Raw genomic sequence first — 17,635 nt, 5'->3', positions numbered from 1 at the left:
ACGATAGGCCTAACGGTAGTTACTTGAAAGTAAGATGAGCTCTGTTTTTGTAAATGTTATCCTTGATCATATTCATTACCTCAACTATTTTATCCTCGTTAGTATTGTCTTACCATGAAAATCTTAACCGGAAGCTCTCGTTTTCCAACGACCAGCTTCACGCGCTGACCCTGGTCCACTCCTGACAAACTTCACCCTCACCGGGATCTCACGTCGCTCCGGTTGATCCTGCCTCGCAGCGATGGAGCGTAAAGTTGCTCGGGAATTTCGGCACAAGGTAAGATTCAACCATATTTTCCTCGACCGATATTGATTACATGTCTCTTAACGTAAGCCCTTAAAAAGCCTTTTCCTCACCTGGTTGTCACCTCATCGGCTCAGGTGTCTCTGTCGGTGGGACGTTACGCTCTCACAGGCCTGGTCGACAGCCGCACGAAATAAACAACACGTTCAAATCAGTCAAAATGGTATTTTAATAGAATGCTTTTCTTAGAGTAAATCACAAAGCATTTATATAAATCAAACACAAATTAGAAATTGTGTTTAACCTCAGGGTTAAAATACAATGTGATCCCTAATTTACAGCCCATAGATAAATAATAAACAAAACTAGAGGTGCTAATAGACAAATGTGTTTTCATTTCAGCTGAAATAACTTATTTTCATGGATTAACCAGGATGACATCATTATCATAGGGTTTTGGTCCAGGATAAAATAGATGCTATATGCATAAACTGAGCACCAATTATACTATGTTTGGTGGTTGGTGTTGGGACATGACAACCTGAAAAGGTAACTATGAATACAGAATAACAGAGGAAAGGAACGTGATATGTTCAGGGCATTTTCAGCCCCAGAGCATACGAGATCACCACGCAGCCATCTGTGCTGCACACACAGGCTGGCAGTGTCACATATTACAGGCTCTTTACAAAGGGCATCCTCGCGTTATATCATGTAGATCGTGTCAGAGGTGAGCCGCTGAGCGGAAGAGATGGGACAATTTACGGGTTTAATTAGAGGCTGAGGGACCAGCATGGCACAATCAGGCTTTGTTTCTTTGTGGGGCATTATCATAGTGTCTGTACCTCTCTCTGGTTGAGAGTGTGCTTAGTTTCACTGTACATTCGTGGAAAATCTCATTATTATCTGTGATGTTAATTTAAATGTGCCAGGTGTCTTGTTCGCTGGGGGTTTATTGTTCATACTGCATTCATCTACAACGTTATATCAGCTCTTTTTTTGTGAAACTGAAAGTTTAAACTCGACAGTGAACTTTTAAAATGGGTGTCTGACTGACCAACGATCTCTTTGGTATATGGTGCCAAAGTCTGCATGCAGTTCAAGCTGCAGGAGTGGCTGACTGCCTAACTGCCCTGAGCAAGAGACGTTTATGACAGTTATAAAGACCAAGTCGCACACGCCCTCACATCAGGGTCCACGTAGTGCAGTCATAGACCTTTTTATTACCTTTCTGTTGCTAGGACTATAGCTTTGGTCCAAGTTTGCTTCCTGTCATCAACTGAATGAACAAACATTGCAACAGGAAATACAAAAAGGGTCCATTTAGGATGTTTGCTGTCACGTTTGAAAGGGTCTTCAGTGAGTGTACCAATGCTTTAATCCCTACATAAAAGGCTGTAGTGGCTGAATGTGTTTCTCTCTTTAAGACCTAGCCAACCTTTTGAGTACACGCTGCTCAAGATGAGATGCGTGTGAATGTTCATCTCTGTGTGTATCTGAGATGTAAGATGACACTGCTGACCTTCCTGCTGCAGCCGTTCCTCAGCTCTGCTGCCATTATTCCCTCCCAGTGGTTTGATAGAGAGAGAAGAGTCCATTACCTAGCTTTAGTCCAAGGAGCCTCATCATCCCCAAAGCCGAGTTTGAACTACCTCTCCGACAAAAGAGCGACTCAGGTTGGGTTTTAAAGCCTGCAGCTTGTAGTTTTGGACATTTTTAGTCGGGGGGGGAAGTGAAATGTGTTGTGTCGGTGATTGGCCGAAGCGTTTCCTCAAAACCATTCTGTTGCAGCTGAGCTGCCATCAGGTTTGTATGACTCTCTCTCACACACACACACACAAGCACACACACACACACACACACTGACGGCTCACCCCCTGTAGCGTTGACAGGACCACAGGAGAGAGGTACAGTGTGTGTCAGTGGGCTGACATTTTCTATGATTCAGCTGTGAGAAGGAGGATGACACCAGATGTTTTTCCTTTCTTGCAGGTGGAGTTGCTGATTGAAAATGAAGCTGAGAAGGATTACCTGTATGATGTCCTTCGCATGTATCACCAGTGAGTACCATCTGTCACCTCTCAGTGTTGTGTTAGTGTGCGAGTCTGCGAGAAAGTTACTTTTAGTTTTTTGTTTTCTCGCACACACCTGTATATTCACACCTCTATATTCCTATATGAATACAATGTTGATGGTTATTGAATAGGTTGTGTCTTTTAAAACACAACCTTCTACTTGTGGCATGTTACATTATGCAAATCTAAAAACAACAATAGATAAAAGGCTACATTTGTTCTCATATGCTGTAATTGTTCGATGACAGAAAGCTGCAGGAAAGATGATGCCCAAACTTCCATGAGCTGTGTTTAGTTTTTAAAAGCTCTTTATCTTGTCACACACATTTCTGATTCACACAGACCTCCAGTTTAAACCGTGCGCTCCATCAAGGTTTCTGATAACAGCCTGGTCTCAGAGGGTCTACAGGTCTAGGTTTCAATTAATCTTTGTACAGAGCCAGAGCTCTGTGGCCCCACCGCCTCTGATCAGTTTCCACTGTGCTCCGACAAGCCTGGCCAGTTACCCACAAAAGCTCTTTTTATGTTCATGCTCCAAGCGGGACTGAAATGACACTTGTTAATAATTTAAAGAGGAGGCCAGGGGGACAGATTTTACACAGTAGCTTTTACTTTGTTGCTTTAATTGCTGTTCTAGTTGCCTTTTGGCTTCCTTTGAATTGTGAAAGAAAGATAATTGGATGTTTTTTCCCATCAGCAAACCAATTATACAAGATAGTCCTAGACTTCTACTGTTGTTTAAAATTAAATATTAAAGGGGCTATGCATATGTGAAAGAGTTCTATGAAGCACTCCAGAGTGGAGCTGTGTGAAGTGTGATGAATTGCCTCAACAAGTGACTTGAGTCAGCATTCGTTGGGTGTGAAGAGTATAAGTTAGAAAAAGTGAAATCTCTGGGGATGTGGAGTTAGAAAAAAAGTGAGCTTTCCAGACCTTTGTAGCCCGTTCTCCATCTCTGCTTGAGGCTACTCTGTACTTTCAACTCGAGTCAATGTCCCAGTCAGTATCTCTGAATCTGACCGTTCAGCATTATAAAGCGTGGCTATGTGCACACTAAAAACAATGCAAGCGGTGAACGTGTCCTGCAGACGTACATTCTCGTCAGGGTACAAAAGCCTCTGAAACAATACCATGGGGAAGCCAAAGCTCTGCAGTGTTCTTGAGTGGAGGAGTCCTTGGGCTACAGTCGTCCCTTAAGTGTAGAATTAATCTACAGAAAAAAAAAAAAAAACCATCAGATGTAAATAAACAAATTAATAAAACGAGCAGAGAATTTCTACGGTCAATTTTGAGGTGCAATTTCCAGTGTTGTATCAGATTTCATTATATTGTCAGGTTATTACCTCAAAATATCTCAATTCTGTTTTTAATATATACCAAAACATTTTCTTTTCCTAATATTTACAGCTGCAGTGCATACTGTATTTATACTAAAACCCTCTTTATTGTACTGTATTGTACCGTCACAGAAGGTAGAAGTCATTGTGTATAAAAAAACATCCAAAACGTAAGCCATGAAATGTAGTGTTCATGCCCCTCCTCTTCCAGGTCAATGGATTTGCCGGTGTTGGTGGGGGACCTGAAGCTGGTCATCAACGAACCAAAGCGCTTGCCCTTGTTTGATGCCATCCGACCTCTTATCCCCCTCAAGCACCAGGTGGAGTACGACCTGCTCACCCCAAAGAGGTCACGGTGAGTACAGCATAGACTCATGTCCTGGTACTGGTGTACATCTGGTCTGTATCGCAAATGCCTGCGTAATGAAAACGCGCTACCAAGACAGTTTTATACCATAATATCCCTGAGCATCCCCACACTCTCTGTGTTCTCCTTGTTTCCACACTGAAACCATCCTCCTTCTCCCTTTTCTAAGTCTAACATGGCTCATACGTCCTGTTCTACATCTTCCTCTCCCTCCTGATCGTGTAGGAAGCTGAAAGAGGTGCGTTTGGATCGGACACATCGGGATGGACTGGGTCTGAGTGTCCGAGGAGGGCTGGAGTTTGGCAGTGGCCTGTATGTATCCCAGATGGTCAAAGACGGTCAGGCCGGGAATGTCGGTCTTCAGGTATGCACATGTGTGTGGTTTATATGTATGTATGTATATATATATATATATATATATATTAGAATTGTATTAGTGTATTTTTGAATATAATATGCCATTAATCAGTATATTTATTAACTTGACGATTAGGCAAGGGAGCCATTGTTGTGTCTGTAGAGTCAGTCAAATGAATTTTCTGTGGCCATGTGTCTCTGTAACACCAGGCTCCACTAGGTGGGGCAAAGCACCGTGTTTTTAAAACTCTTAGGAGCTTTCATGTCTGTCACCGATTGTCCAGTTTCACCCAGATGGACGTTAAATAAAAGAAATGACTCCCGTCATGAAAGACACATTTAATGTCCTGTTAAGACCGATGCCTTAATATGCATGAGACTGAATGGCCGCTGTGGGTCATTGTGTATTATAACATCCAAGGTGAGGGTAGTCTCCTGTCTAATATCTGGATTAAACCCAGAGAGACACAGTCAATGCAAAACATGGCAACATTACTACTGGTATGATGGAAATGTGAGGGGAGAAAATAATTACTTTTATTAATATTATTCTACATTCAAAGGAATATTGTAGTATGCAGTAGTATGCATTATTAACTGCTTAAAAATGTATATCGTGTATTTGTTTTACTTAACAGGGACCGTACAGATCACCATTTCCTACAGAGAAGCAATGCAACGGATGAACTGTATATGAGGCATCTAGCTGAGACTCATGTACAGCAGCCAACCCCTGTTAGGCTTTTAAATCTGGGTTAAAACAGCCAAAGAAATGAATTGATAAAACTGAATCAGGACAACAGCAGAATAGATAAAACCCATGTGTGTGTATATAATGCATTTCTTTATGTGTGTATGTATTGCACATGACTGTGTCGACATTGACGCATACGTGTGATAGCCACGCTCAGTTATGTGAATGGATAAAACATTCAAATGTAAATAGATGACTCAGATCAGATTGGTATATTCCAGAGACAGGGATGTAAAGTTGTTGGAGTAGCAGTAACTGTGTGTTTGATATATTGTATTGAAAGTGAGGGTGTCATCCTGTCTTGATTTACAGGTTGGAGATGAGATTGTGCGCATCAATGGATATTCCATCTCCTCCTGTATCCACGATGAGGTTATCAATCTCATCAAGACGAAGAAGATTGTGTCACTCAAAGTCAGGCGTACGTGAAAAACAAACTCATTCTCAAACAACATGAGCAGGATTGATGAATATTGTTTAATGGCGATGGCATCATTAATTCTATTGTCATCATTTTTTCCGTCTGTGCAGATGTGGGGATGATCCCAGTGAAAAGGTAATTTATTTGATTAAAACAGCTGTTTGAATGGTGAAATGAGGAGGTGCTGGACTAGAATGACATTGCTTTGTTCTTATTTACTTTTTTAATTCCTCCAGCTCATCAGATGAACCGCTCAAGTGGCAGTTTGTCGACCAGTTTGTGTCTGAGTCTGGGGTAGGAGGCATATGTAGTTTTTGCTTCATTTAAAAAGTTTAAAAAGTTGTATCACATTAGCAGACAGCTTATGGACTTTCTGTAACCGCCCCAGGAGAAAAAAGGCAGCATTGCAGGCTTGGCGTCCATTGGAGGCAGAGAAATCAAGGAGAAGAAGGTTTTCCTCAGCCTTGTGGGTACCAAGGGTATGGGCATCAGTATCTCCAGTGGCCCAACCCAGAAACCTGGTATCTACATCAGTAATGTCAAGCCAGGCTCCCTTTCTGCAGAAGTTGGACTTGAGGTGATTGCTCAAACGGAATCCCTCTATTAAACTGTGATAATCGTATACCTAGTGCTGCAAACTACATGTCTTATCCTTAAATGTAGGTTGGAGACCAGATTGCTGAAGTGAACGGGATGGATTTCACAAATGCAGACCACAAAGAGGTGAATTTTGCATGATTTAAGTATTTGTCCATTTCCACTTTTGGCTGGTGAAATGCTATTTGGCTGGTGACACGCTCTTCTGCCTCATTATGAGCTGTTGATCCCAGTGAGAACAGCGTGTCAGCAGCCAAAATGGTTTTGCAGTAGAAAAGCAAAAAAGGTCCCTCATGAAGATTTGTTTCCCGAAGTTGCTGATGGAGAAAACAAAGCCTGCAGTATTCACAAGGACTCTTTTCTACTTTTTGAGAGACCGTTACTGTTAATGTAATTCATAAAATATATCTTCAAAATGAAAGGCATTCTAACTGTTATTATATTCCCAGGCTGTGAGAGTCCTGAAGAGCAGCAGGAGTTTGACTATTACTGTTCTGACAGGAGCTGTAAGTACACTGCATTACCTTTTAATACAAAAAGAAATGATAATTTAAAGAGTATTCAATATGATGTTGTCTTTTTGAACTCATAACTCTTGTGAGTATTATTGGATTCACCCTAAAACACATCAGGAAACACTACTTTTAAGATACAGTGCATATGATGACATCTGCATATGAGACACTCAACCCTTTCAAAATTGATCATCTTAGATAAAGTGACACCTATGCCAAGGTGTTTTTATTCCATATATATATATGCCAGTTAAAAATGTTAAATCAAAACGAATTTCATGGTAAAATGGCTAGAATTGGTGTTTGTATTGCGTTGGGAATCATAGAATGATATGTAGATAGGGATACTGTCATCTCTCAGAGGGTGAGGGATTATCTGTTCTGTATGTGGGAACACAAACGTCTGCCTTTTCCCCTTTGCATTCCTGCGCCGCACAGATTAATCTACAAGTCTGTTTTGGAGACATGACATTACCACACTGCCTGTGCCTCAGCCCGGCTGTCTGCAGGAGCAACATTTATCATCAGTAAAGTCACTCGGCAGGTTTTTTACCTCGAGACAAGTAGTCTTCTCTGATTCATAGTTTTCATTGATGCCTGAATAATGCATTTATTTATTTTCACTGCATAAACAGGGAACCCTGCAACAGGAAATATTTGGGAATGTATATAGTACAGTATTTCTTGTATATATTGTATACATTTGTGTTCCTGCACATAGATGGTAATTGCATGCTAATTAGAAATTGTTCACACACACAATGAATCAATGATTCTTAGGTTGTGCCTTAGTTTCGCTCACCCTGCTCAGGGAAACTGTTTCGGGCTCGTCTGCCGGTCTCCAGAGCCCAAAAATGTTCGGGGATGTTTGCTCGATGCTAAATCTTTCCCTGATCGTTGTCTCTGGCTGTTGTCGCCTCTCAGGGCAGAGAGCTGTTCATGACAGATGAGGAGCGTCTGGCAGTGGAGGCCCGCAGGGAGCTGGATAGGCAGGAGCTGATGCACCAGAAGAGGGTGGCACTGGAGACCAACAAAATTGTTAAAGAGCAGCAGCAGAGAGAGAAGCAGTGAGTGAACAGCCAAAACTCCTTTTCTTGAAATTAACTGTAACTGATTAAAAAAGCGTTTGCTGACATTTGAAACGGCTTGAACAAAAACCCTCCTCCAGCTGGAGGGCTCAGTTTGTCTAAATAGCTTGGGAAATACCAACATGCGGTTAATCCGAGACTGAAAGTCATCAACCAATAGAAAACTGACCTGCGCAGAAAGTAAACAGAACCTACATTGATTTTCCATCCAACCCAGGACCCTATGTTGCTCTGTTGCCACATCACTATATTGATTGATGTTCATACTACTAAATATTTTGCACATCCTTCGCAGGCGTTTGTAAATTTGGAGGACACGCTCAGTTTTCTCAGTGCTTTGATGCCAACAATATCAGACGATAAAGCAAGGCTGCCATTCTTACGAGCTGCCGTAAACTGGATTACAGTCATATATTCTGTATTCATAGCCCTGTGCTATAGCGATTGTGCCACATGTTGTGTGGACAGAGTTATATTTTGTAACTCTTATCATGTGTTTTAACAGGAGAAAGATGGAGATCTCTCAGAAAGCCATAGAGGAAGAGGAGCGATATAAAAAGGAGATGGACAAGTATACAACTAATATTGTGTTTTTAATGTCCTTAAAGTACCGATTCAGTATTGTTTTGTAAATATCTTCCGACTCTCACTTGCTTTGTCATCCTTTTTGTAGGATTGAGGCTGTGGAGAAGAAGCACAGCAGAGAGTGGGAGGAGGACTGGGGAGCCAAAGACAGGCCCAAAAGTCCTAAGAGCCCTCGCACTCCATCACCCGAGTCACAAACCACCAAAGCCAAGAGTTCTCGTAAGGACACCTGAATGAGTCTTTGTCCTGAAATGCATGAATCCTCTATTTACTCCTGAACCTACATATTTACTTTTCTTTTAACCATTAGATTTGTAGAAGTTGCTCTTGCCTGGATTTCACCCCATTTTCCCTCCTTTCCTACGCACGCTCTCTCTGTCTCTTTCTGTCACTTCTGTGTGCTTTGTTGCTTTTGATGGCCGCTCCTCTAAGCAGATGAAGCCAGCTCCTTCACAGAGGAAGACAAGGAGGAAGATCAGGACAGACAAGTGAGTCTGGAGCCTCAGCTGTCACTGTCCCAGTCTCCTGGTGCTAGATTTCCTTTGACAACCAGAATGTAACCATCGGAGAGGTTTCCGTATCATTTCGATTAGTTGCATTTTTTTTGCTAGATGCTGCTGAAAATGATGACACACCACCAGTCCAGCTGTTGAAAGCTGTCTTTTCTTGCATCACTTGAAGGCATTTTTCCATGTAGTTATTCAGAGTGCCTAAATGGAGCAGGCTGAATCTGTTTGTGTCTTTTTTTCTCTTGGGGTGTTGTGTTGTTGTTCTTTCGTGTCATGTTGTTGTTGTTTTTTGGACTGCTTGGAGTTTGCTGAGTCTGTGTTTTAACCTTGGATGTAACTTAACACATTTTTGAGTGACCTGTGTTCATCTCCATCCTTAGCATTTGGCTGGTTTTATCGCTATGAGGGGAAACTGCCGTCACTCCGCAAGGTACTGTCAGCTGCCTGACTTCAGCGTGGTGAAAGAGTGCCTTCAAAGCAAAGACAGATAGTTCTCATGTCAGCATGACAAAGTGGCTGTTACATATTCAAGATCAAAGCTGTTGTTTTTAGAAACATTTATAAGACTTAAAGTTGTTTGTTGGGCTTTTATCCGTCAAACACTGTGTGGCGTCGCCAGCTGTTTCTGCATGTCGTGCTGCGTGGTTTGGAGTGGCAGATTTGTCGGTCCCCTGCTTTTTTATTTTGACTTACTGATGCGACCTCAGAAAGGAGAGAAGAAGAAGAAAAAGAAGAAAGTGTCCAACACGGACACACTGCAGGAGCAGAGAAAGAACAAGAAGGAGATGGAGTTTGAGCTGAAACTCGCCAAGGAGAAGGAAGAAATGTATGAACGAGAGAAGCAGCTGAAGATCAATCGTCTGGTGCAGGAGGTATGCAAACAAGGCATTACCAAAGTGAATTGTGGAGTGGATTTGTTCTTAAATACTGAACAAAGTGACAATGTGGATTAAACCATTTCATATTTATGATGTACTTCATGGCACCGTTAACTCTCAGGGTGTCAAGTTGTGGTTTTAACGAAATGCAACCATGTTTGTTTTTTGATGCCCTAAAGGCTGTTTTAAAGCTCAGCATGTATATGTGTGTGTATCGGGCTAACTCCTATTGTCTGATGCTGCCCCATTGTACCAGGTTTCAGAGACGGAGAGAGAAGACCTCGAGGAGTCGGAGAAAGTGCAACACTGGGTGGAGCGTCTTTGTCAGACTCGGTTGGAGCAGATATCCTGTGTGGAGAATGAGTCCCCAGAGGTACAGAGTGAGACCTCCTCTCTCAAAACCTCTCTGCACTCAGAGCTCCTCAACAATGTTTCTTGTTTCATACAACATTATACAAAGTTATATGCCAATTCTTGTTCGTGTTGCAAGGAGATGAGTAGAGCTCTAATACAGTAGCATAGCATTGCTGATAATAGCATGAATTAAAGCACCTCCTTCCTGCTATGTTTAGTTGGTGATGGAGTGAAATGACGTGGGGAAGGACCGATCAGAAAGTCTTTCTTCTGTGTGTGTGTATGATGCTTATACCACTAAAAACAGCTTATTTTCCAGGAAGTGAAATCAGTAGGAAAGTGCAGGAGATGTGTGAAAATGGAAGTTTTTGAGTATGAATTTTGAAAGACCACAAAAAGAAAAAAACATCCCATCTCATTATCTTATTCAAATGTTTTATTTCTACATTGGTTTGGAGGGATAGATGTGTGTGTCAGAGAATTGACATGAGGTGAAACAAGTCATTTTTCATGTCACTGTGACTTTAAGCTCTCCCCGCCGCGCTCTCCTGCTTCGGTGCCCAAGGTGAAGCGTTTCCCCGGCGGCCTCCACCTGGCCACCACTGATCTGGATGACATTAACCTGGATGACGTGGATCAGAGCCTGAGGGGCCCTCTGAAGAGACTGGCCCCCACCCAGCCCAGCACTAGCCAGCCTCCCCGTCCCTTGCCTCTCCCTCCACCCTCACCCAAGCTGAACCCCACAATACCCCACTACTCCCCTCCCTCGTCTCGAGCATCCCCCCAGCGGCGGCCTCCTTCTCCTACCAGCGCTAGAAAACCTCCCTCTGCCCCGTCTACCTTGAACAACAAGGGGCGCAGGCCTCAACCACGGCCTCAACCACAGCCTCCCCAACCCCCTCGCCCACCTTCCTCCCACTACCCTCCTCCGTCTCAGTCGTCTTGGCCTCCATCCTCCCCTCAGCCTGCTCCACCCCCTCCTCCACCACCACCTCCTCCTCCACCTCCCCCACCGCCCCCACCCCCACAACACTCAGGAGAACGAGTGGCAACCCACAGCGGCTACCGCCAGCACCATCACCATCACCTTCAACACCCTCCCAGTCCTCCAGAGCACAGGAGCGAGTGGGAGACAGGTGGCTATCTGCCAAGAGGAGGGATTTACTCGTCAAACACCAGTGAAATGTCCTACCCTTCTAGTCCAAAGGTTAGAGATTCTCATGTGAGACGGCTGATGTGTGGATTGCTTTGTTCTAATATATGGCAAGGATTTTCTTTTCTCATCTATGAAAAGTTGCATTATGAAGGGCGCACATCAAGTTAATGCGTTTTCAAAGCTGCAGGACTCGGTTCTCTTTATGAGCATGTTCAGTTTTATGTGTTGGGATGTTTTATGCATGAAGAGACAGCGATGCGCTGTAATAGCATGACTCAATTACGCAGTCATTGATTTATAATTTACTTCTCATTCAAAGATTCAGTTAGTTATTGATGTCGGCTTGTAGCTGTGTGGATTGTTCTAGTGAGTGGAGTGTTGCATGGTGTGCAGAAGTGATGAAAGTAGCATGTTGTTGCTCATGAGAGGAGCTGATTTATTTTATTTGAAGTGTGAGCTTGCATTTGTTAGTACATTTGCATTTCATCCAATTGCTTTTGAACCCTCAGCCATGCTGTGATATCTCAAGAGATGGGAGTGCGTCTGGGTGTGCGTTGCACTGATATGCCTGCAGTGCTCCGTCTGTGCCAGGAGGCTAAGAAATTCATTTTGTTTTACTGTGGTTCAGGTAATGAGAAAAGCCTCCCATGCCAGTCGCATTTCCAATTCAAGCACCCCCTTGGTGAGTGTCTTTGTTTCAAAATCGAATTGAAGTTTTGCAAACACTCTTTTCCATTTAAGTCAATATTATGAGCTTTATCAATTTGTAAAAATCCTCCCAAAACAAGATGCTTTTTTTGTAAAATAACTTACTGTTTAAATCCAAACATAAACTCAGCTGTTGCATGGACTCATGGTCTTTCCCCAATAGCAACTAGCTCCTAGTCCCCCCAACCAGAGGCGTCAGATGACCCCTGTCATGTCTAAACCCGTCATGCTGCCACAGTCCCAAACCCACCGACCAGATCCACTCAGACCTGCACTCCGTTCTGACGTCCTGGTATGAAACACATCACACTGCAATCATTTTCTCCCTGCATAAATCCATCGTGAGTCAATGCAACAGGGTCATTAAGACATCTGACACAGCTTACCATCATCTGGGTGAGAGATGAATCACTTCTTCTTTTTTGAGTCCTGGTGAGTCTTCCAGACTCTCTAGCTGTTCCACAGAAAGCCAATCTGTGGTTATTAGAAGCCATCCATCCCTTCTTTCAAGAAGCTCGAATGAAACTAGGCATATCGTTTATTTTTCAAACTGCATTTATTTTGGAGGAACCCTTTGCAGTAACGCTCTGCCTTGCGTTAATAGACGTTAATTTTCCGATAGCGTGGTTGACACACCCTCCGATGGTTTAACTTCTCACCTTGTGATGTAGCAGTGTACTCTGTGGCGTGGCGGTACGCCGTGACATCACTGTTGAACGTAGTTACGGCAGGTGAAATAGTACACGATGCCGATTGCACCCAACCACGGCCATCGCTGTTGCCGGGTGTGGCGAAGCGAACACAACTCCAGCATCGTACTGAGGGATGTTTGTTTTGTTTTCATTTGTTCGCTAAAGCTGATACCTGCTCTTGTGTTTCAGCCTCCGGAAATGCTGAAACGGATGGTGCCTTTCAACTCGTCTTTTAAATCAAACGGCAAACGACAAGTAATCCATACCAATCACCACTTCCATTGATTGATTCTTTTCTCTTGAGTGTTTTTGCTCCTCTTCTTCTGCACATGCTCACACATCAGGTTTCCTCGTGGATCTCTTGCGTCTTCTTTTATTTTGTCCTCTCTCTTTAGGCTGCATCACTGCCTTAAGGTCCAGTTGTGTAGCTCATACAGGATACACACACAATAGTACTGTGAACATACAGTGTGGGAATGCATGTCACAGTCTCACTGCTGTTATTGGTTTTGATCTGGTAACAAATGGCTTGCACATCAATGACTCCATGTGGCTGTACTCTGTCTTCTTACATTGGTTGGTCCAGTTTGCAATACTAGGAAGGAAGTTGGTAGTTTTACCTTTTCCTGTAACTTTTCTCAGAGACAGAGAACATCAGTGTCCTTAAATGATCTGTATCTTTCAGTCCAAATGCGACATCAGTTAGATTGTTTGGGCTGATTTAAACCGCCTTCTCCAGCGACGACAACTAAAAATAAAGTTTACAAATGGGTTCATTCTTTATGGTTGCGTCAAAACAGGAAATGAGGATTTAAATTAATGTGTTTATTTTTCAAAGAGAGGAACGGCTCTCCGAGTCATCGTGGCTGGATTAATGTGATGTCATTTGTTCCGTTTCCTTCTATTAAATTAAATTGTTGATGTCTTTGGTGGGACTGATTTGGGCTGATTTTCTGTGTGTGCACGTGTTCCTGTTAACTATGCTTGTCATTATTGAATGAAAGTGGGAGGCTTTCAAAGCCACTTTGTCGTCGTGGTTTTCATTTAACAGGGCGGTATGAAAATTAGAATATAAAGCTGGTTGTCAAAGGAAATCTGACCTGCTGACATTTACTGAGATTTCTTTATATTCCCTCTCGTCTGGTTTGTTGACCACCTATTAACGTATTGATCCGTTGTAATGAACTACATGTTAATTCTCTTTCAGGGATTTCAGAAATATGAGGAAGATTTCGATCCCTACTCCATGGTATCGTATGCCTCATAGTGTTTGCACTACAACGACGCAAAAGATATTTGGCAGTTTTAAAATGGCAGTGGTATTTAGCAGGTCTGAGCTCCAGCTAACTATAAATGTAAACCTTTTGTGTCTGCTAGGATTAAATAACCATTCTAGCTAGTTTCATATTGTCTTATAAAATGTTTGATTTCCATGGCAGCCATTGTGAATGATGTTGTACCAAAGATACCTTAGAACGAGCATTACGAACAATTACACGTAACTGCTTTATCTAGATGCTACATTAGCTAACTTCTAGTAGCTTGCTAGTGAAATTGTATGAATAAGGGATATTTTCAGTTTGTTTGATTCGAACAATAATTTACCTAAAGTGAACAATTGTCGAGCAGCAGTTCTCTCCTCATAAGTTATATATGGTTAATAACCCCCAAAGAGTATTATGCATCTCTTGTTTTTTTACTGAGCATTGCCATACACATCTATTCAGAGTAGAAATACATTCTTGATGTTGGCGCCTCTATTTATTATTCAACTTGTTTTGTGTTTTTACCCTCTTCAATCCTTTCTATGCTATTAGTTCTCCTCGGACCAGATCGACGGGCGAGATGTGAGACTGCTGAGAATCAAGAAGGTTCTGCATCTTCTGCCTTCACTTCAGACAACTCACTTTATTGATGAGAAAAAAATCTCCCTAATCACATTTAAAGTGTGGTATTCTAAAACACGGCTGGTGGTGTTGATGCTTTTGTTCATTGTTCTTAAGACTGGGCAGCTTGACCTGGCTCTGGAGGGAGGCGCAGACTCACTGCTGGGAAAGTTGGTGATATCTTCTGTGTATGAAGGTGGCGCTGCAGATAAGCACGGTCAGTTCATTTTCTATTTTCAGATATTAACTCAATGATTATCTTTCAATCCATAAAAACAGCAAAAATCGGCCATTCGATTTAAGTGAAAACATTTAAATATGAACGTGCCAGCTTGCTGACCTACCTTTGTGCATACAGTTAAGATACAAGCTTTAGGACACATGTACTCCCACTACAACAGTGCATCACTGTGAGGGACAACATGTTAAGGGTTTACTGAAGTCCATTCACGTTTGTGAGCGTCTCTTCACGCGGACTATATTTATCTCTGCAGCTGCTTCTGGCACTCACTGTCTGTGTGTCACTGTTGTGACTAATCATGTTTGACAGTGAGCCATCTCTGATGTGTGTCTTTGTAGGTGGCATTGTACCCGGGGATGAACTTATGGCTGTTAATGGGAAGATCCTGATTGATGCCACTTTGACTGAAGGACAAAACTCTCTGGGTCGGGCCTGGCACAGTGGAGGGGTAGGACTCAGACCAGAAATGAAAATGAAATGCCATTCTTCCCTTTTTTTAAAGAAAGCTATTGTTTACCCGAGTAGCTACAACAGTAGGGTGTTTTATTGATTTGACTTAAACCACTTCCACCTCAATATATGTTTATGCTTGTTGTTTTCACAGTCTGTTGATTCAGTCAAGTAAAGAATTAAAGTAAATGTTGTTTTTACCTTTAGGACTGGATTGATGTTGCGATTGCTGTTTCCCCTCCGAAACAATATGAAGATGAAGTGTAAGCATTCCTGATAATTATTTATGTTCCAGTCCGTGTATAATTCATTTTTGCATCATATGTATATGATTCAAATGCACATCTGGCACATTTTTGTTATAATTTAGGCCGTAATCGAATGAAACTGGCCCAGTATTTTACAGTATATGACAGCGTGGCTTGTGTGCATGTGTGCATGTGTAAGCAGCCCTAAGTCAGCATCAGTCAGTCCCACTGTGAACACAAAGGTGTTTGAAGGCAGTGCAACACTGTACACGGCTACCTACTTCAGCACGAGCCCTCCCTCTCCTCCTACCTCACCCTCAACTTGGTAATCGACTTAGTCTTTATACTTCCTCTTCACTGCAGAGGGGATGTTTGGTGTTGTTTTTGTTTGGCCCCTCTATTTTGTCTTGAGCACATGCGACAGTCTCCCTGTCAATCAGAAGAAACGAGCAGAGTATTTTGGTATTTGTTTCACCTCATCTTTGTCAAACTGTCAGATGTATGTACTGCTGTCACAGCTAGGCTATTTCAAAGAAAAGCTTGCGTGACAGTGAGTGTATACTGTGTATACAGTATGCGGGTTTTCTATTTAAAGAATGCCTCAGGGCGATGTTTCTTTATTGCTGAAACATGTGCTCTACAGTGATACAGCCATGCTATTTGAGTGAATAGACAACAACTACTACAATCAGTGACCCATCCCTCCATATATCTGCCAAATCCCGCCCCAGTGAGCCGTTTATAAACACACGTGTACATGTGTGGCCTCTGTTTGTATTGTCCTGCGTTGTCAGGTCATGATCAGCTCATAAAAGCAGCTTCGGACTCCTGCCAGCCTTCAGCAGTTGTTCTGATTGATGTTGTTCCCCAGGACTGGGGGGCGGGGGCGAATTCCTCCTCTGCTAAAATGCTCCCAGGGTTTGATCAGCCAAAACAGTCTAAGCTCTGGAGTCTTGGGGTTATTTGTGTTGGTCTGTTGTGTTTAATGTGCAGTGATTGAAGCAAGCACAGTATAAGAAAAGGTTTTCCTGATGAAACCTTTCTAAGCAGTCCAGTTAACAAAAGTTCAACAGCATTTATTTGGTGTAACTGTCATTCCTATCTTACATGTTAATTCCTCTTTCTTCACCTGCAGAACGTTCTTCTAGTCTCATCAACAGCCTGCCAAGAAAACCACACTGACGAAGAAGCTTTTCGTAGCTGATGATTCCTTCAGGATTCACTGTCGAGCTAACGATGGTCTTTTGTTTTTACTGAGCATTACTAAAGGCTCTTTTTTCATGTATCAACATATTGACACCATACAGCTAATAAGCATCCTCACTGTCTTGATTTGTTAAAGGGTGATCCAGTCAATATTCAGTCGTCTCCAGTAATTTTCCTCCACTCTGTCAAGCCGATTGACCTTGCACGGCCATGCTGATTGTTTCTTTCAGACGTGTGTTTCATTTGTCAGAATAACAATAAAGGCCACAGAAAAAACAGGCAAACTGTAATCAATAGCAGCACGCTAATCTGCATTTTTAAAGCCAATTAAAGGACTGCTTGTGATCAGAGAATTGATTTTCTGTTGTGCATAGTTTCTCTGCTCCCTCTACTTTGCATTTTTCATCATGACTTTACCAGGTTGGTGTTGGCTATTCTAATATAATCTGTTTCAAGCCCACTCATGATTATATGTCCACAACTGACACACTGAGTTACTTAGGTTTTAAGTGATTTTTCCCATCTTACAATATGCTACTCATTTACAAGGAGTCTGAGATAAACAGTGCTCTCCTTCATCAACTCCTTCTCTGCTGATTTCACCAGCTCTGCATAGATTTACGAGCATGGGGAGCCATACGTTTATTTAATGATATGTCCATAGGGGGCAATAGTCTGCCTTCTTGAATATCAACCCTCACTGAGTGAGGGAATCCAGGCTGTGTTTATAATTCTTAATATAATATTATTTTAATAAAGCTGAATCATTAGATAAGCTTGATTACAATTTTAAATTCATTCATAAGAGTAAATTGCGATGAATGTACAGTTTAGGTTATCTAAAATAAAAATAAAAAACCACTAAAGCCGAGAAAGGCACCATGTAACGTTGTACGTGCGTTGCATCGCTGTGCAGCGTCCCGCTTCACTGCTGCATAAGCGCTCCGTGCAGTCATCCACTCCCATC

General features: G+C 42.4%; 1 protein-coding gene across 1 annotated transcript; it reads left to right on the top strand.

Moving 5' to 3' along the window:
* Window positions 1-241: 241 nt before the first annotated feature.
* On the top strand, window positions 242-15,791 carry ush1c (Usher syndrome 1C; the record flags this gene model as incomplete). The annotated part of the gene is made up of 27 exons (XM_079279196.1): window positions 242-277; window positions 2,237-2,304; window positions 3,868-4,011; window positions 4,249-4,387; window positions 5,447-5,555; window positions 5,666-5,690; window positions 5,792-5,849; window positions 5,944-6,132; window positions 6,219-6,278; window positions 6,602-6,658; window positions 7,592-7,734; window positions 8,261-8,326; window positions 8,429-8,559; window positions 8,776-8,868; window positions 9,230-9,279; window positions 9,557-9,721; window positions 9,984-10,100; window positions 10,611-11,288; window positions 11,866-11,919; window positions 12,109-12,237; window positions 12,827-12,892; window positions 13,845-13,886; window positions 14,455-14,508; window positions 14,641-14,740; window positions 15,103-15,212; window positions 15,422-15,477; window positions 15,665-15,791. 27 exons carry the CDS (start codon window positions 242-244, stop codon window positions 15,789-15,791), a joined length of 3,066 nt encoding a protein of 1,021 aa, XP_079135322.1.
* Between the last annotated feature and the right edge of the window lie 1,844 nt (window positions 15,792-17,635).

This window comes from Melanostigma gelatinosum (genome assembly GCF_949748355.1).
Source record: "Melanostigma gelatinosum genome assembly, chromosome: 1".
NCBI classification, from domain to species: Eukaryota; Metazoa; Chordata; class Actinopteri; order Perciformes; family Zoarcidae; genus Melanostigma; species Melanostigma gelatinosum.
The sequence above is the reverse complement of the archived record's forward strand: the minus strand, read 5'-3'. Positions and strand labels throughout refer to the sequence as shown.